At 32.3% G+C, this 16265-nt stretch overlaps 4 protein-coding genes across 6 annotated transcripts in view; all 4 read right to left on the bottom strand.

The window, feature by feature from the left end:
• Positions 1–67: 67 nt before the first annotated feature.
• LOC149907069 (tRNA (32-2'-O)-methyltransferase regulator THADA) lies at positions 68–6848 on the bottom strand. The gene is made up of 8 exons (XM_090104140.1): positions 6710–6848; positions 6072–6149; positions 3810–5978; positions 3571–3712; positions 3298–3488; positions 2977–3209; positions 1719–2900; positions 68–412 (listed from the first exon to the last, which is right to left on the bottom strand). Exons 2-8 carry the CDS (start codon positions 6144–6146, stop codon positions 97–99), a joined length of 4308 nt encoding a protein of 1435 aa, XP_089960266.1. The 5' UTR covers positions 6147–6149; positions 6710–6848; the 3' UTR covers positions 68–96.
• LOC149907068 (cytochrome c oxidase assembly factor 6 homolog) lies at positions 6280–6849 on the bottom strand. The gene is made up of 2 exons (XM_090104139.1): positions 6710–6849; positions 6280–6598 (listed from the first exon to the last, which is right to left on the bottom strand). Exon 2 carries the CDS (start codon positions 6581–6583, stop codon positions 6338–6340), a length of 246 nt encoding a protein of 81 aa, XP_089960265.1. The 5' UTR covers positions 6584–6598; positions 6710–6849; the 3' UTR covers positions 6280–6337.
• A 600-nt stretch (positions 6850–7449) lies between these two features.
• LOC149907067 (uncharacterized) lies at positions 7450–8783 on the bottom strand. Its single transcript, XM_090103993.1, has 2 exons — positions 8413–8783; positions 7450–7940 (listed from the first exon to the last, which is right to left on the bottom strand). The coding sequence occupies exons 1-2, from the start codon at positions 8729–8731 to the stop codon at positions 7462–7464; spliced, it is 798 nt and encodes a 265-aa protein (XP_089960119.1). The 5' UTR covers positions 8732–8783; the 3' UTR covers positions 7450–7461.
• A 1810-nt stretch (positions 8784–10593) lies between these two features.
• LOC149907064 (uncharacterized) overlaps positions 10594–16265 on the bottom strand; it is a 58864-nt gene continuing 53192 nt past the window's right edge. For 2 of the 3 annotated variants that reach the window (XM_090104134.1, XM_090104135.1), the window contains one exon: positions 12299–15740. In XM_090104134.1, the coding sequence (XP_089960260.1) occupies positions 13295–15740 (2446 nt within the window). In that variant the 3' untranslated portion in view covers positions 12299–13294. Of the gene's footprint in view, positions 11853–12298; positions 15741–16265 lie in introns of those variants that run through there. The other variant, XM_090104136.1, reaches the window with a different exon arrangement.

Below are 16265 nucleotides of genomic sequence, written 5' to 3'. Positions count from 1 at the left end.
AATTAGGAGTTTAGTCACATTAAAAACTTAATTGGTACAGTAATTTGTGATAGAAATAAAAAGTATATAAAGCAGAAATTTTTTAATTAAGTATAATTACAAATTATCCAATAGTTGTTTCATTGCATTTATTTCAAGGTAAATGTTTTTGGAATCATTAGCAAAAGGATTATAGTTATCTTTATCCAATATTGTTAAAGAAGAGAGGAATTGTGTTAAAACACTTTTTATTATGTCTATGCTTTCATCTGGTCTATGTAAGATAGTTTCCAAGAATTTTCTATTGAGAATAGAGCTGACGCAAATAAAAGCATGCTTGGATTTATCATTTGTTAAGTGAAGATAAAATTCAGTGCTCAAATTTCTTACATTTTCATCCTCATCTTGCAAAAGAATAATAGCAGAGTTTAACCTTTTGACCGCCAGAGCAAAAACGCATCGCCGTGCCCTCCACGCCAAGCCACAAATTCAATGAGATAACCTTGAAAATAGTAGGGATTCCAAAATGTTATCGATAAACATAATAATTCACGTCTGAATATTTGAATAAACAGCTTATAACACAAAAATAATATTTATTTAACCTCATCTCCTACTGTAAAAACTTAAGACCACATTTATAGCAACTATCAACAAAAAAAATCAACCTTTTGAGATACAAAAATACATATAAAATTGCAGCAAGTTACAGCACTATTCTCTATCAGTTACGTCCCATTGGCATGTATACATGCCAATGGCGCGGGCAACCATCCTTTTTTTTATAATCTCTCGCTTCTGATTAGGGATGTGTAGCTGTATATTATTATAACTTATCGAGTTTATTTATTAAGTTTATATGAACTATAGGTATTATTGTGGAGTGTTTATTTGTAAATATCAAAACAACTATTACCTTTAAATAAAGGGAATTGCATTAAAACTACATATTTATTTTCCAATCATTTAGTTTAATACTTGAGTTATTACAAATACTAATTATATGTAGGTACCTATTTAGGTCAATTACCATATTTTGATATGACATAGCGACAATTTGTATCATAAGAATATTCTAATAAAGGCACTCACACTCTCGGCAATACTCGATAAAATATTTTTACAACTTTCCGCACTTAACAACACGGCACGCGCTTACGACGTCACCAGTCCGACATCTATTCATGTCAATGGCGCAGAAGGGATTGCATATCGATACTGTGCTAGGGATGCGCATGATTGGCGAAAAGGAAAATATTCAAATCAACAATATCCACAATATAGACAATATGGTATTATACCAAAGAATGTAGTATTTACCTTTTTTCTCAGTGACTAAGCTTATATATTTTTTTTGTAGTTATTACAAAAATTAAGCGAATTAGAGTAATTTCGCTGAAATTTTAATGAAGTTACTTGAATATTACACTACATCACTAGTAGGCACGTATACATGTCATTGGCGCGAGAGAACATGCTTTTTTAGCCATTAATTAAGTTATTTTTTGTCATCAAATATTTGAATAACTACTTGGCAATTTTGTTTACTGTGTACAATTATGTAATAACTGGGGATTCAGTTCATAAACTGTATAAATAAAACACGTAAAAGTAAAGGTTTAATATGTTTATTTTGTATTTATCTATGATCTGTTTCTTGGCATGTATAGGTGTCGTTGGCGCACAGGGCACGATTGCGCATGACATCTATAGATGTCATTGGCGTTCAAAAGGTTAAAGCATTGATTTTTACATCATCTGGTAAATTTGAAAAGACTAGGGCCAATTCATTGTTTGCTAATGCACTTATACTTCTCATATCAGTGTCATAATTCCCAGGATCACAGAGTTCAAAAATAATGTTGGATATTTTTCTTAATTCATCTATTTGCAAATTCCTTGCACATATTCTGGCTGCAAGAGGTATAAAATATCTTGTTCTATATTCTTTATGTAATAACGTCTGAAATGTGTCATTACTTATTTGTATATTTAATTCAATTTTCTTTGATAATACATATACAAATCTCCAAATCTCATAGCTGTTTACAGCCTTGCTTGAAGATATCAATGTGTTAGCAATTTGTGATAGAGATTGTACTGCTGTATCCAAATCTCCTTGTTCAAGTTTCTGGCAAATCATTTCAGTATAAGGTTCCAGGTCATTAAAATTTAAAATTGTAGGCAAATTTTTTGCAAGTACATCCCATGTTGTATTCTTTATGAAGTATTGAATTCTAAAATTTGCCCAAAGAAATGCACCTGGTAAATGCTTGTTCTTTGTAACTTCCAAACATACTTGACTTATAGAATCATCTTTTTCAATTATGTCCTTAGTTATAAATATTCTATCAAATATTGCTCTATTCAAGTAGCTGTGTAATCTACTTTTTAAAATAAGATTATATTTTTCTCGCAATGCCATTTCATTAGATTTTAGACATTCTTTATACATTTTGAAAAAATCATCCATTAACATCAAAACTCCATGCAAAGAATTCTCAGAAATATAAGTATACTCAACTAACAGTTGATAAATTTCTGTAAAGGAGTAAATATTGATAATACATCGGGAAACTAGTCTTCTTACTGTATAAATGGGGCTGCCTAAACATATTTTTAAACATTCCAATAACTGAAAATCATTATCTTTTTGAGATTTAAGATCATAGGAAAAATTATATCTTTTTGCAACATTTGCCAGTATGTTTAATATAGGAAGCAAATTAGATTGTTCTTGTATATCATCACAATGTTGTATGTCTTTTAGTTTTAAAAGCATAAAAGACCACAGTTTTGAAGAATGTGTTCTGAATTCGTCACAAGCTACTGTAGCGATTGTTTCTTCATCAACGCCTGATGCTTTTTTCTGCCCAATTAATTTAGGCACTAATGCTCCATACAACTGAAGAGCTGCATTCCTATGGAAAAAAAAACATATATTATTTTAAAATTCAGTGTTTTACAGAAGTAAATCAGCTTATAAAAAATAGCTACCAGATTTGCCAATGTGGACTTGTCAAATTTTCAAATGCAAGCTTGCCTAATTTTGCTGAATAATACATCATCTCAGAGGCAAGGCTGCTATCAGTTACAATTTTAGTAAGAAAGTGTATTAAAATAGCTTTAGGTAAGTCTTGCTCATTGTCATTGCATTCCTTTTCATTAAACATATCAGTAGATTCTAGACACACTTTTAGTAATACATTTATAAAATAGTGAAAAAGTGGCTGAAAGAAAAGAATTAAGTAATATATATTAATTCAATCGAAAAAAAAAACTCTTATGTACACATATATTTATAAAAAAATTTCTTACTTTTCCTTTCTTCATATCACTAGAAACAATTCTGTGAATCATTATAGATAGGCCTGCACCTCTCCGAGTGACTGAGGCCATGACATTTGCCTCAAATATTAACTCCTTGAGTTTCTTCTCTAGCAAATTAAAAGGCAATTGTGATGCCTTATATTTTGGTGATAATGAAGATAGGTGTTGTATACTTTTACCTTAAAAAGCACAAAAAATTATTATTAAGTGTAGCAATTTTATTATGCTTCTTATATTATAACATAAAAAGTTGTCAAATACCTAAAGTTGCTCCTGCGGCTTCTATGGCTCCTTTATGACGGCAAGTTTCAAGCACATGTGTTATAATATTCAAACATTTTTCACAATTACCCTCATCCTCTATACAATATGCTAATAGCAAAGATGCAAGTTCACAGGATGTCTGAAAAGAGAGAAACATTATTGATGATAAAAAAATAACAAAAAAATTTAAATCTTTCTCAGTTCATAAAAGATTTGTTTAAAAATTATGATAATACCTTAACATTCAACCAAAGACAGCTAAGCACTATTTGATGCAAACCCGATATTTTAGCTTCATCACTTTCTTGTGGTGTAAATTTTGAGGTCTTTATAAAGTTCTCTACCATATCACTCATTTTAGAAAAATCAAAACTAATGGTTGCTTCTTCATCCCCCATAAATTGATTTGATACATTCTCTAATATTCTGATCAGAACCCCAATAATGTCTTCTTTAATTTCAAGTTTATAACCAGTTTCTAGGCAAGATTCGAAAATGGTGCAAAGAATTCCTAATATTGAATAAAACTGTTTCCCTTCAGTTATTGAATCAACAACATTCCTTTGTAGCTTAATTTCATGTTGTAGCTCATTGTACCAGTAATCAAATACATCTTCAACTTTTTTGAATCTACCTGCAACCTGTTTTTCTTTCAAAATTATCTTTATTATTAATTTAAATATAATTCTTCCACATTCAATATCATAAAAGAACTTGCTTTGTGTACATTTAAATGCATCCTCTATTAAAAGATTTAACAGGTCTGTACTTTTTAAATCATCAATGTAATAATTGAATAGTACTTGCAGTACATTATCTCGGACATCATCTGCAGGATCTTTCAGTAAAAAGATCAATTTCAAAATGAAATCTCTGTCTGAAAGGATCCATGAGTTGTTCATTTTCAGCATTTTTGTTAACACTTCTGTATTTCCTTTCTTTGAACTTTGCTTTTTATTTGGGATTGAGTTGAAATGTTTAAAAACTAAATCAATTATTTTAATTGTTGCAATTTTCCTCTGATAATTACCATCTATATTTATGGACATTTTAATAAAATTTTGCAATTTTATACAAAAATGTTTCAACTCTTCAACATTGTTATCATTTAATACATATACATGTTGAAGATGTGCCAAAAAGCTACATAAACTATTTAATAGACTTATCCTTAAAACAGTACAATCGGAATTTATATTGTTATATAAATAAGTTAGTATTAATTGATATTCATATTTTGTCGGCAAGTACTTTCCATGTAAAACACAAACAATATCAAATGCCATTATCCTCACATGAGTGTTGCAATGATTTAAACCTTCATATATATAATTCATTACTAGATTTTGAACAGACATTTCGTAATCTTTCTCTAATAAACCAATTTTGTTGCCCTGTTTCATAATGCTCAAACAGCATAATAATTTGTGTTCAGAATATTCCATTTTATTTAGTTCATTCATAAACTTTTCCATCAATGCAGGAAACTTCTTCAGTGAAACTAAACACCAGTAGTTATAAAAGTTTTCTACAGCCTTTTGTGACTGGCCAAGAAATACTTTGAGTAAATGTTTTAGAAATATTGCACACCATTCATCATCAGTATTAATTTTTTTTAATACTGCATAATACATGTCTGAACCAGCAGATACAAGCCCTGGTTTATGTAAACTGTAGAAAATACCGGAAATCCAATCATTCTCATGCAATACTGTATGGATATTGCTTTGTGATTGTTCAATAATCTCAGTAAGCATCAAGAATTTAGCTTTATTCCAGTAAAAGGCATTGATTTCTTTAATAATTTGATTATAAATATCTTCATCTGCTATTGATATAAGTGTATGAAATATAGATCTATTTAAATTTCTTATTCCAGTAATTGGATTTTCCCAGTTGTGATTGACAGCATTTAAAATATCAATTTGATTACTTCTACTATAAATTGTTTGCTGAAAATCTGTTCCAATTACTTTTTTAAAGGAGGAAATAGTTTTAAACACTATGAAAGTGTACTGAGAGTAATCATAAGTTTTTAATATTAGTATCCTATATGTCAGTTTGAGAATATTATGTATTGTTTCATTTGATTTCTCAGTATTATGCCTTTTTTGAGTTAGATATGGAGATTGAAATATACCATACATTAATGATATTTCCAATGAAAAGTTATTCTTTTGACTAGAAATCTCTTCTGATGATAAAATAGTGAACACTTGCTGTAAATATTTTCCTTGATTTTCAGAATTTATCAATACAGTGTAAAAACATGTAGAGCACAATAGTTGATCATCAAATATGGGCAAAATTGTTGTCAAGTGAGCCCATAATTTATCCAAAATTTTATCAATAGTGTTTACATAATCCTCATTTTGTGAGGCTTTTTTCATTGATGTCAAAACTTCCTGAAATTAAAAAGAAAAAGAAAATAATTTACTGTGAATTATTTACCATTTTCTTATTACATTACTTATAAAGCATCATATTATATTCCATACCTGTAGTATGTGGGAATTTAATTCTTGTGTTGATACATTTAATCTTGATAAAAGACTATCCAAGTTGACTTCCATGGTCTGAAAAATATAAATTATCAAGGGTACCAATGTTTACATAAGGATAACTTTTAAAGAAATACAACTGTTTTTACCTTATATAAATGTACTCATATAAGTATGCTATGTGATAAAGGTAAATAAAAACAAATTTTAATAATTTACTACAATACTATATTTACAAATTGTCAATATTAGTGTTTCGGTTACTAAGCATCTTTGATAGGTTCAAATCCTTCTTTTTGCATTTTATCTTTGAAAATATTATAGTCCCGTTTCCTATCAAAGTGGGTTACCCATTTTGGAGGACATGAATTTTCGAATAATTTCCTAAACTCTGCACATTGTTTTGGTTTTTCAGAGCTATCTTTAACATTGTGTTGGTCAAGGCATTCCCAATATCTGTCTCTAGAATCCCAACAAAGTTTTCTTTGTTGCTTATCAGGAAATGTCATCTTTTGTATTTAAACCTAAAACCACCAATATTGATACATAAATGAAGGCCCCCAGGTTATAAATACTTGAAGAATAGTTAAGAAATTAAATAAAACTCATTAAATATATTATGAATAAAAACTTACCCCTCTTACGTTCGATATATTGCTTATATAATGTTAATATTTGTTTCTGGAAATAGGTTATAAGATTTCGCGCAATACGCAATAAAAAATTATTACGAAATTCCCACAAAAATCCCTGTTCGGTACAGCAATATATTATTTTTGAGAATTGAGGTTATCTTTTTGACATTACTCACTACTCACTTTGACAAATCAATTTTCAATATTGCCAATATGAAGCCAGAAAATTTATTTAAATGTCAATTCACCTAGATCTACCTAGATAGACTATATAATATTCATATTGCTTCTAATAAAGCCCGGTTTACATTATCTTAGTGTTTATTAGAGTGCAATTACTTGCTCTGTGGAGTGCAGTAGGAATAGGAGAGTGCTTTAGTAGAAACGTGTAAACGCTGCCTTTCAATTAGAATCAAAGTAGAATTGATTCCTATTTTCGTTTCCACTTTCCAGTGACACCTGAGAACTTTATGAGAGTGCACGAGTACTTATTAGATTACTCATTTGAAATTTATATATCTTATATATAAAATTCTCGTGTCACAAATCACAATGTTAGTCTGCATACTCCTCCGAAACGGGTGGACCGATTCTCATGAAATTTTCTGTGCATATCGGGTAAGTCTGAGAATCGGCCAACATCTATTTTTCATATGTACCACGGGCGAAGCCGGGGCGGGCCGCTAGTACGTATATATTGTATCTTTTAGAAAAGAAAATCGAAAATAATAAAAAAATAATAGTTAACTAATTTATTTTATTTCATTAATAATTTTAAACGCCCTCTCGAGTTTGTTTAATGTAAAGAAATGAAAATGTTTTACGTCCATTTCCGTGTAAATTTGATGAACTAGATCTTTAATAATATCGATGCCATTTTTATTTTTCATAATCTCCTTAACACTTTCGTCTACGTAAATTTTACATATATTTATGAATTTATCGGTATCCTGGTATGATTCATATGGAAATACACCAGGAATAATTGGAATAACGATGCCCTCGCTTCTACACTTGGTCAAAAAAGATTTAAAAACAACTGGATCGAAAAAGGCTTGAGTTAAAATAAAATCAGCTCCACTATTGACCTTTTCTTTCAAACTTGCAATTGAACCCTCTTTTTCACAATGTCCTGCAACGCCAATACAGAAATAGTTTCCAGAATATTTGCGTATGTAGGATATCAACTCCGATGTTGATTTAAAATCAGATGAATTTGAATCGAAGGCTTCTGTAAAAGAAAAATGTTAACTTGGATTAAAAAAAATATATATATAAGTAACTGAGTAGTTAGTTAACTAGTTACTTATAAAAAAATAGTTGGAAGTCCAAGACCAAGTTTCTTTTAATTCTAAAATTTTCCTTGAAGAATCCATAAGTATAATTAAGTACATATTATTTCAATTTCATGAAACTAGGTACCTACTGCAGTATCTAAACTAATCAAATATTGATTGGTATTACTTAATAAAAAAATAAATGTTTCCGACATTTTTTATCCTGTATAGGTGACTTTAAATAAGACCAGAATCTAATTAACACAGTAACTAGGTACCTACTTAGATAAAACTTAATGATGATTATGAAAATAAATAATTATTAGTAACGAAAATCACAGCGAAGCGTTGCTCATTGAGGTAGGTCAAGAATTGATATGTCAGTCTATACAATTTATCAATTGAAGTAATTCATTACTTACTCACCTCCCTGTAAAATGAATAAATTACACACATCTTTCGATTTTAGATCATCTAGTATTTTCTCCAAATAAACAGTTTTCAATTTATCACACGATAAATGCAATAAAATTGTCTTCTTGTTATTTCTCAATTTTTCAACCAATCTCAGAGGCGCGATATCCAAATTTTCAAATGTATACAACTTTGCATGCCATGTTATCGAATAAAACAATGGATCTAACAAAGGGTTTTCTACGTCTTCCACTTTTATATCTGGCGTTATTTCAAACGAATATGTAAACTTTTGGGTTCCTGATATGATTTCTGTTATTTTGCCACACATTGTTAAAGCCTCTGAATAATGCTATTTACTAGACTTCTCACTACTGACGTTATTTTTGTTCGAATCTGAATACAAGAATAAAAAATAAATGAGATAACACCCGCGATAGGTATACTTCGAACAACATCATTAAGCTTGCCGATACGGTTTACAATAGTGATAACGATGTTAAACATTTATAACAGGACTATTCTAGAAGATGTTACACATTTGTAAGTCACCTCTGATCGTAAAATATAAGAGTACTAGCTGCTCCGCGCGGTTTCACCCTCGTGGCTCCACTCCTGTTGGTCGTAGAGTGATGATATATATACCCTATAGCCTACCTCGATAAATGAGCTATCTAACACCAAAAGAAATTTTGAAATCGGACCAGTAGTTCCCGAGATTAGCGCGTTCAAACAAACAAACAAACCATTCAGCTTTATAATATTAGTATAGATGAAAAAGTTTGAAAGGTTTAGGTAAAAAATAAAACCATATTGTAAATAAGTAAGATGTATTTATACGGGTCTACATTAAAAACAAACGTTCATGTTCATATCACAACCAAAATAGCATAAAAACTTCACACCCAAATTAAAATGCAGAATGATCTTATAATAAATAATTTTAATGAAATATTTAGACTATAATTAAAAAAATCCTGAATATTTCAAACCATAGCCAACTGGACATTTACCTGCGATTATTTTTGGGCGTTTAAGCAATTCATATTCATATAAAATGTCTACACGTATTTGGTACATACTACGAGTTATGTATATAAAATTGACTATTTAAAATTAATCCAATATGATTGCTTGATAATGACGGATTATAATACAATGGCAATATTTCGACTAATTGTGTAAAAGCTTCCAAACACCTACTCTACGTTTGCTAAATATTTTTATTTAATACATTAACTTACGTAAAAACGTTACATTACTTACGTATGTAAGTTATTATGGTTTTATAAAGCTTCGTTCAATATTAGAATACGCGTATTATTTCAAAAAATTGTCAATGCATACGACGTTTTAAATGTTGATGGTGGTATGAAATATGAAAGCACCATCTCCAGTAAAAAAAAAATCAAATTCATAACAATCCCACAATTTTAAAGAAAGGCCGATGACTTAAAGCAGTACTGATTCCAGTGTAGGGAAAAGACAGAGCTATATAGATCGCTTAGCGTCATCACTTTCCCTCACTGGAATTAGTACTGCTTTAAGACGTCACGGTAGCCCCCCTGAAGGTTGTCGCCCTGTTTTCATATATTGCGTTCATTAGAATAGAACTTTATGAGCCATGGGACCTCTTGAAAACTATATCTATATTTTGATATGTCTATATTAATTCCAAACTACAAATTGCTGAATTAATTACACAGCAACTACTCACTGAAGTTATAACATCACACAGCTACTTCATAAGTCATTTTACATTTAATTTCTTATAGAATATTTGAGTCAATTCACTGCTCTAAGGAATGGGCGTATTTAATCGAAGTAAAACCTTACTTAACTCAGGTAATAAAACCGCATACTAAATCTGACTAAAATTGACTACAGGGCTGGACTAGCTATAAATCAGTATACGGTTTATGTTTACATATATTATGTCGGTATTATTCATAACGTCATGGTCTCAATATATTACTGACCTCACAAAATTGATCAATACAAATAATTTACAAACAAATTATTTCCTGGAATTGGAGAATGTTATGACTATCTTATTTACAAAATAAACAAAATTCCGTTTCATTATTAGTTTGTCTTTCCGACTTGGTCTTGGAACTTATTTTGAAAAAAAAAAATCATCACGCGCAAAGCGCAAACAAGCCCGTTGACATAAAGTAGTAACAGCATGACTTAGGTTACTGTTGACTTATTTATTTATTTGAAATCTTCCTTCCTATTTTGAGCATTTGAAAATCAATAACGCAATGCATTCCGCTTATCGCATTTTTAAGTTTATAAGTTTGTGTATCAGTAAAATGCTGAATTTTTGGCCCTGGCATTCTCTAGATTGTAAACAAAATAATAACATGACTGTGTCTTTCCTGATAATAATTGGGAGTGTATTGGATATCTGTTACGCCAATTGATAAAAGTTACAAGGAATGAAGGCAAAATACCTGAATTTATATCGCATTTAAACAAATGGAGACATTAGGCAGTGTTATCAATGAGCGAACTACACACCTTCGTGTTATATTAAGCATTGATTGAAATGTTTAAGTTTTATCTTTAATTGCAGGATACAAAGACATAGCACTGACGATCTGAATTGACACAGAATTCAGTCTTTTTTCCTAAAATTAAATTGTTAACTTTAATAGGAGGTAGTTTATTATTTACAGGGGATTAATTCTACGGTAGTCATAACTTCATTGAATTTCTTCAAAGTTGATATTACAATGTTCTAATTAAATTTAACATACTTCTAGTTCTACTTCTGGTCTAATCTGTCATGACTACCGCAGAATTTGAGTTGCTATTTGTTAATTTAAATAACAAATACATTTTATAACCGTCACTAGTAACAATTAAGCCTACATCCATATTGTCACATTATTTATCACTATTCGACATTATTGTATACTTAAACGTACAAAAACTTTTACATAATGTGTTCAAAAATGTTTCGATTCCTTCAAATAAATAACACTTAAAACTTATTTTTCGTGCAATCTGAACACTGTTTCGTGAGCTATAATTATAATAATGCAAAAACAGTTTTTCTTGTGTGACAATTCGAACATTATCTTAAAATATTAATACAAAATACATTAGATAAACGAATATATTATAGTGGAATGTCTTATACGTGTGTAATGTTTAAATACTAATTTTCCAGTTAAGCTATTTTCCTTCCTTGAAATTCTAATTTCTTCTAGGAATTTCTACAGCTAACCACAATATTAAATACTTCGTAATATGTATGTATATGATCAACAGCTACAGATCTGAAATACCGAGAGCTTTCTAATATGACTGATACAATTTAGTTAGTATGGCATTTAAATAGTAGATTAGATCGACTCCATTTGTTCAGTCAACTCCAGTATGGGACTTTCACTGAGCGGTAACATGTTTGTGGTTGGAGGGAGGCTATGTCCTTGCCAGCTGGGCTGTAACGAAAAATTTTAACATTTTCCAAACATTCCATGTTAAAACACTAAATTTGAATACAATTTATTGCCTTAAAACTCGAAATTAATTAATTTATAGTTCGGAATAATTAATTGTGCGAAACTTAACAGAATATGATCATAAATATGAAAATTCTACATTTTAATTTGTTAATTTTATTAAATTATCGCAATAACGGTGATTTTCATAATGGATAATCTTTTTTGTGCTCATATAACTTAAAAAAATAACAAGTGTGTGGGAATCGAACCCATTTTTAAAAACTTGCCAATCGACAAATAGGTACAATTTTATTACGGCAGTCATTATCACAAAAAAAAAATGTTGGCACGATACAAAATCTACATCGATTTTTTCTAATGTACATGCATGTGTATCCTACATAATAAGCAAAAATAAATGGTGGCGAAATAAAACAAGAAAATATCATCAATTTTATTTTATTAAATAAACTTGCTTCTAAGTAAAGCTATCACATCTTACGTAATATAATATATTATACGATATAATTACTATTAGCAAATAATAACAAAATCTGTACAAAGACTCACGAGGGAATCATTAAATTATAAAACAACAGCATGATAATAAATAGATACTTATGTAAACGTGTACTGTAGGAGTTTACACCAAGCTAACGTAGGAACATTGTGATGATTGATAAAAATGCATAACATTAATTTAATTTCTATAATACAATATTTGGCAAGTTAACCGTATTGGAATTATATAATATATGAAACGTTCTATACTGTCGTATCGAACAGGAATGAAAGATTTACCTAAGCGAATCAAAGGTTTGAATACCAATCTCATTGTTAAAATTAAAGGCAGTTGATTGAATTATATTTATTGATATAATATGAGTAATAATTTAAAGCACTAGTTATTGTCATGCATTCTAAGAGAAGTCCATAATTGGTACTGATTACATACTACTATGAGACCAACATTGATCTAGCGATGCAGCGACCGATGGCTAGCTAATAATATCACGCTCGGTCGATACTGCGTGCGATAACTACTTGTGACAGACAGCATCCAATACTTTACAGTGTGAACTCATAATTACGATTAACTATTTGACTTGCGAAATTGTATTAATATAGTATTGAAGTATGAATTACGTTTGAAGAATTAAATAACAATATGTGCTATCGATTGGTAAAATGAATTAACCTGATAGAACAATTTTTTTACTTTACAAATTACAAGGACAACTTATCAATATTATTATAGAAATAACTTGTTTAAAACGACATGTAATAAAGGATGTATCATATTTTATTTTTCATAACTATAGATTTTCGTATGTGGTAAACAGTTAATTAAAAGTTGAATTGATAACAATCAGATAGCAATAAAAAACGCTACGGTGTCTGTCTGTGCACTACGTTGAACTACGTCTACAGTGGACTACTCAATTGATTTGTTGGAATACCTGGAAGCAGGTTTGCGGTTGGAAAAGCGTCGCGTTCCATTGACCGGGCCACAGCGGAGCATCTAGCGAGTGGCTGGTTTCACCTTCACGATTTTCTTTAACTTCTCGCCTTCCCAATTCCGATATTTGACAAGCGCTCTGCAAACTGGACGGCAGGTTCGACCACGTTTCGTTGCCTAACCTATCCTTGTTCATTATGTTTATCTCCATTGAGCCTTGATATGAAAACTTCGCGAGGTCTTCCTGCGTCTCGTCACCTTTTTGTTTTAGTCTATTCGGATCTTCGACTATAGCTTGAAACGCTAATAGATCTCTGTTTTCGCTCTCCGTCAACGGTAGAGGAGGCAACACTTGCTGTTGTTGAGCGATCTTGTAGCTCTGCTGCCGAAGCATCTGCCGTCTACTTAAACCGACTTGGATGTTATGTAACGCGCTCATTTCATGTACCGGTAGATTCGGAGGGGTCATTTGTTTCTGTAGCAACTGCCTTTTTTGTTGAAAAAGTCTATGTTGCATGAGCTGTTGTTGTAGAGGCGGTTTACTGCCTTGGGAGCCGTGTAATTCTGAACTTTCCTGTAGCTGCGACACCATTTTTGGACTGGCCGGCATCGGCGGGGACGTGCTCGAGTAATTGAAAGACTCCGGAAGACTGATTCGCTTTGGCGTCGGATTTTTGGTATCTAAGTAGTGCGGAGTGAATGTAGCCGCGAACTGATTGTGTTGAATTTGCCGTTGCGTCATTTCCTCCGCAGGTATCGTGGACTGGTATTGAGTTTTTAATTTCTGAGCTTCTTTTTGCACTAGGTGTAATTCAAGAACGCCTTTCGCTTTACAGTTCTCGTTAAGTTTTTGGCTGTTAAAGGCTAAGCTATTTTTCTGTGTTTCATCGGCTTGTGCGGCCTGTTGGGCGACTAAGCCGTCGCTAGCTCGCCGACCTTCTCTAAAATCAACCGGACTTCGCGTTATCGCTCTGGTGCAGTTTTTATTAGCGGATTGGTAGTTAAGAGGATTATGTCGCGCTATAAATCCGGTGCCTTGTGTTTTATTATTGTACGACGATATATACACGCACGGATGCATTGGACTCGTATTAACTAGAGATGTATTTTCATAAGACAGCCTATCTTCGTTTGAAGTACAGCTAGGTAAACTACTGGCCAGTTCGCTCGAACAGTCAGACAATTGGTAATCGATACTCTCGAATGCAGAGAAGTTACTTTGAGACGAATCGCAACTTAAATTTTGACTGAGGCTTTTGTTGTTAAAAAAAGTGACTACACCGCTACTGGAACTCGAGCTAGCGTACGAACTTAATCGGTTTTGAACCCCGCTGGCAACGTTTGGGACGTCTTCCATATCGGTCTCGCAACCTTCGTCCGTCGATGACGAGTATTGTTGTTGAAATTTTGTCGCATCATTCGAAGTACCGGGAAGTGCTTGGTTATACGTTTGACCAGTTGTATACCTATTTAAGGAGAATTTGCTATCGGGCCTGTATAAAGTATTTTGGTACAGTTCCCCAGCCGCCGCGGACATTGTCAAATTTGTTTCGGCTGGCATTTGTTGCATTGTATTTTGCAAATAGGAATACGCTGGGAGGTGATTGATATAATCTTTGAATGGTGGTGTACTCGATTGTAGTCTATTGATATCTTGTTGCTGGGCGGCTACGAGCCTGCTCGATTCGAGAGGCTTCGGTTGTTCTAAAACGCTGGACAATTTAGAATCAGTGAACTGAGACGGAATTGGACTAGTACTAAGATTGACGGTACCTTTTAGAGGTAGAGGCGATTGTTGCAATGTATTCATAAGTTTGGCGGCCTCTGAACACATAGTGAAAGTTGTCGAACTGGGCATTTTCATCGAGTCTAAATTAAAATTAGTTGCGGATGCGGAGTTTTGGAGAAAATTTGCGATAACATTGTGATCGGCTGCAGCGGAAGTTCTACCGCTGTCTATAGCACATTTTGAATCAAAACTAGAGGAGGTTAATAATCTCGTACCATCAGCTGCGTTCTTATTACTTTCTGGACCAACAGTAGTAGATTGTTGAAGCAGTCGTCGACAATCTTCGCTTGACTGTTTCAATATGTTTTGCTGTTGCTCATACGTAGACGCTAACAGCTTATGTGTTGGACCTTCATTCAATTTGGCGCCTAACCTTTGACTGGATTGCGATACGTCCACGTTTCGCATAGAGAGAAGCCTCGTGGATTCGGACTCGTGACTTCTATCGAGGTTAGCGACTAGAAAACTCCGATGTGTATCAGAAGGATCAGAATTTCGCTGAAGCAGTCTTTGTTCTGTCATATTAACACCTGCGAGGGAAAGCAAGCGTTGTGTTTCTGCGGACGAGGCGTCTGGTACAGGCATGTTTTGCTGTACTCTACTGAAATCTCTCGGTTGGTCGTTAGCGTGCAATAACCTGAAATTAAAAAATAAAGCTGGATAATTTAATTTAGAAAGAACTTTAAAAATTGTCTTTGCTTATTCTGAAGTGATTATGTTTTATAAGATTCATATTCAAAGTATATCGGTTGCTCGATAATTCTATTCATCAATGTTTCATCTGCCCAGATGTTAAAAATATATGTTAATACTATGCAATAAAACTGCTTTTTTTGTATATATGTGTCTTGTACAAATCCTGTAAGCCTTGGAAGGAAAAATATTTAGTGTATAAAAATGAATAGTAGGTAGATGTTTTTGAAAACGTTATTAGGGAACGTGTGAAAGTGTCTTGTCTGTGGTTGTGTAGACAATGTCATTTTTTTGTGTGGTGTTTCTCAATGTTAGCCAGAAGGGCCTCTACATTTTAACGCGGACGCGGGGGTGAACTGAAGGTCCACCCTGGTAGCGATATGCGGGCGGGCGTCCCCCCGCCACGGGGATCTCGAACCTCGGCTTGAGCTGTCGCTTGAGTGGAGGAGGCCGGAAGGGCCCTAGGACG

The sequence above is a fragment of the Colias eurytheme genome, chromosome 7 (genome assembly GCF_061535395.1).
Source record: "Colias eurytheme isolate Ceu_HAF_F1 chromosome 7, ilColEury1 Martin Lab GWU primary, whole genome shotgun sequence".
In the NCBI taxonomy this organism is placed as follows: domain Eukaryota; kingdom Metazoa; phylum Arthropoda; class Insecta; order Lepidoptera; family Pieridae; genus Colias; species Colias eurytheme.
Note: the sequence above shows the minus strand (reverse complement) of the source record. Positions and strands in the feature narration are given on the sequence as shown.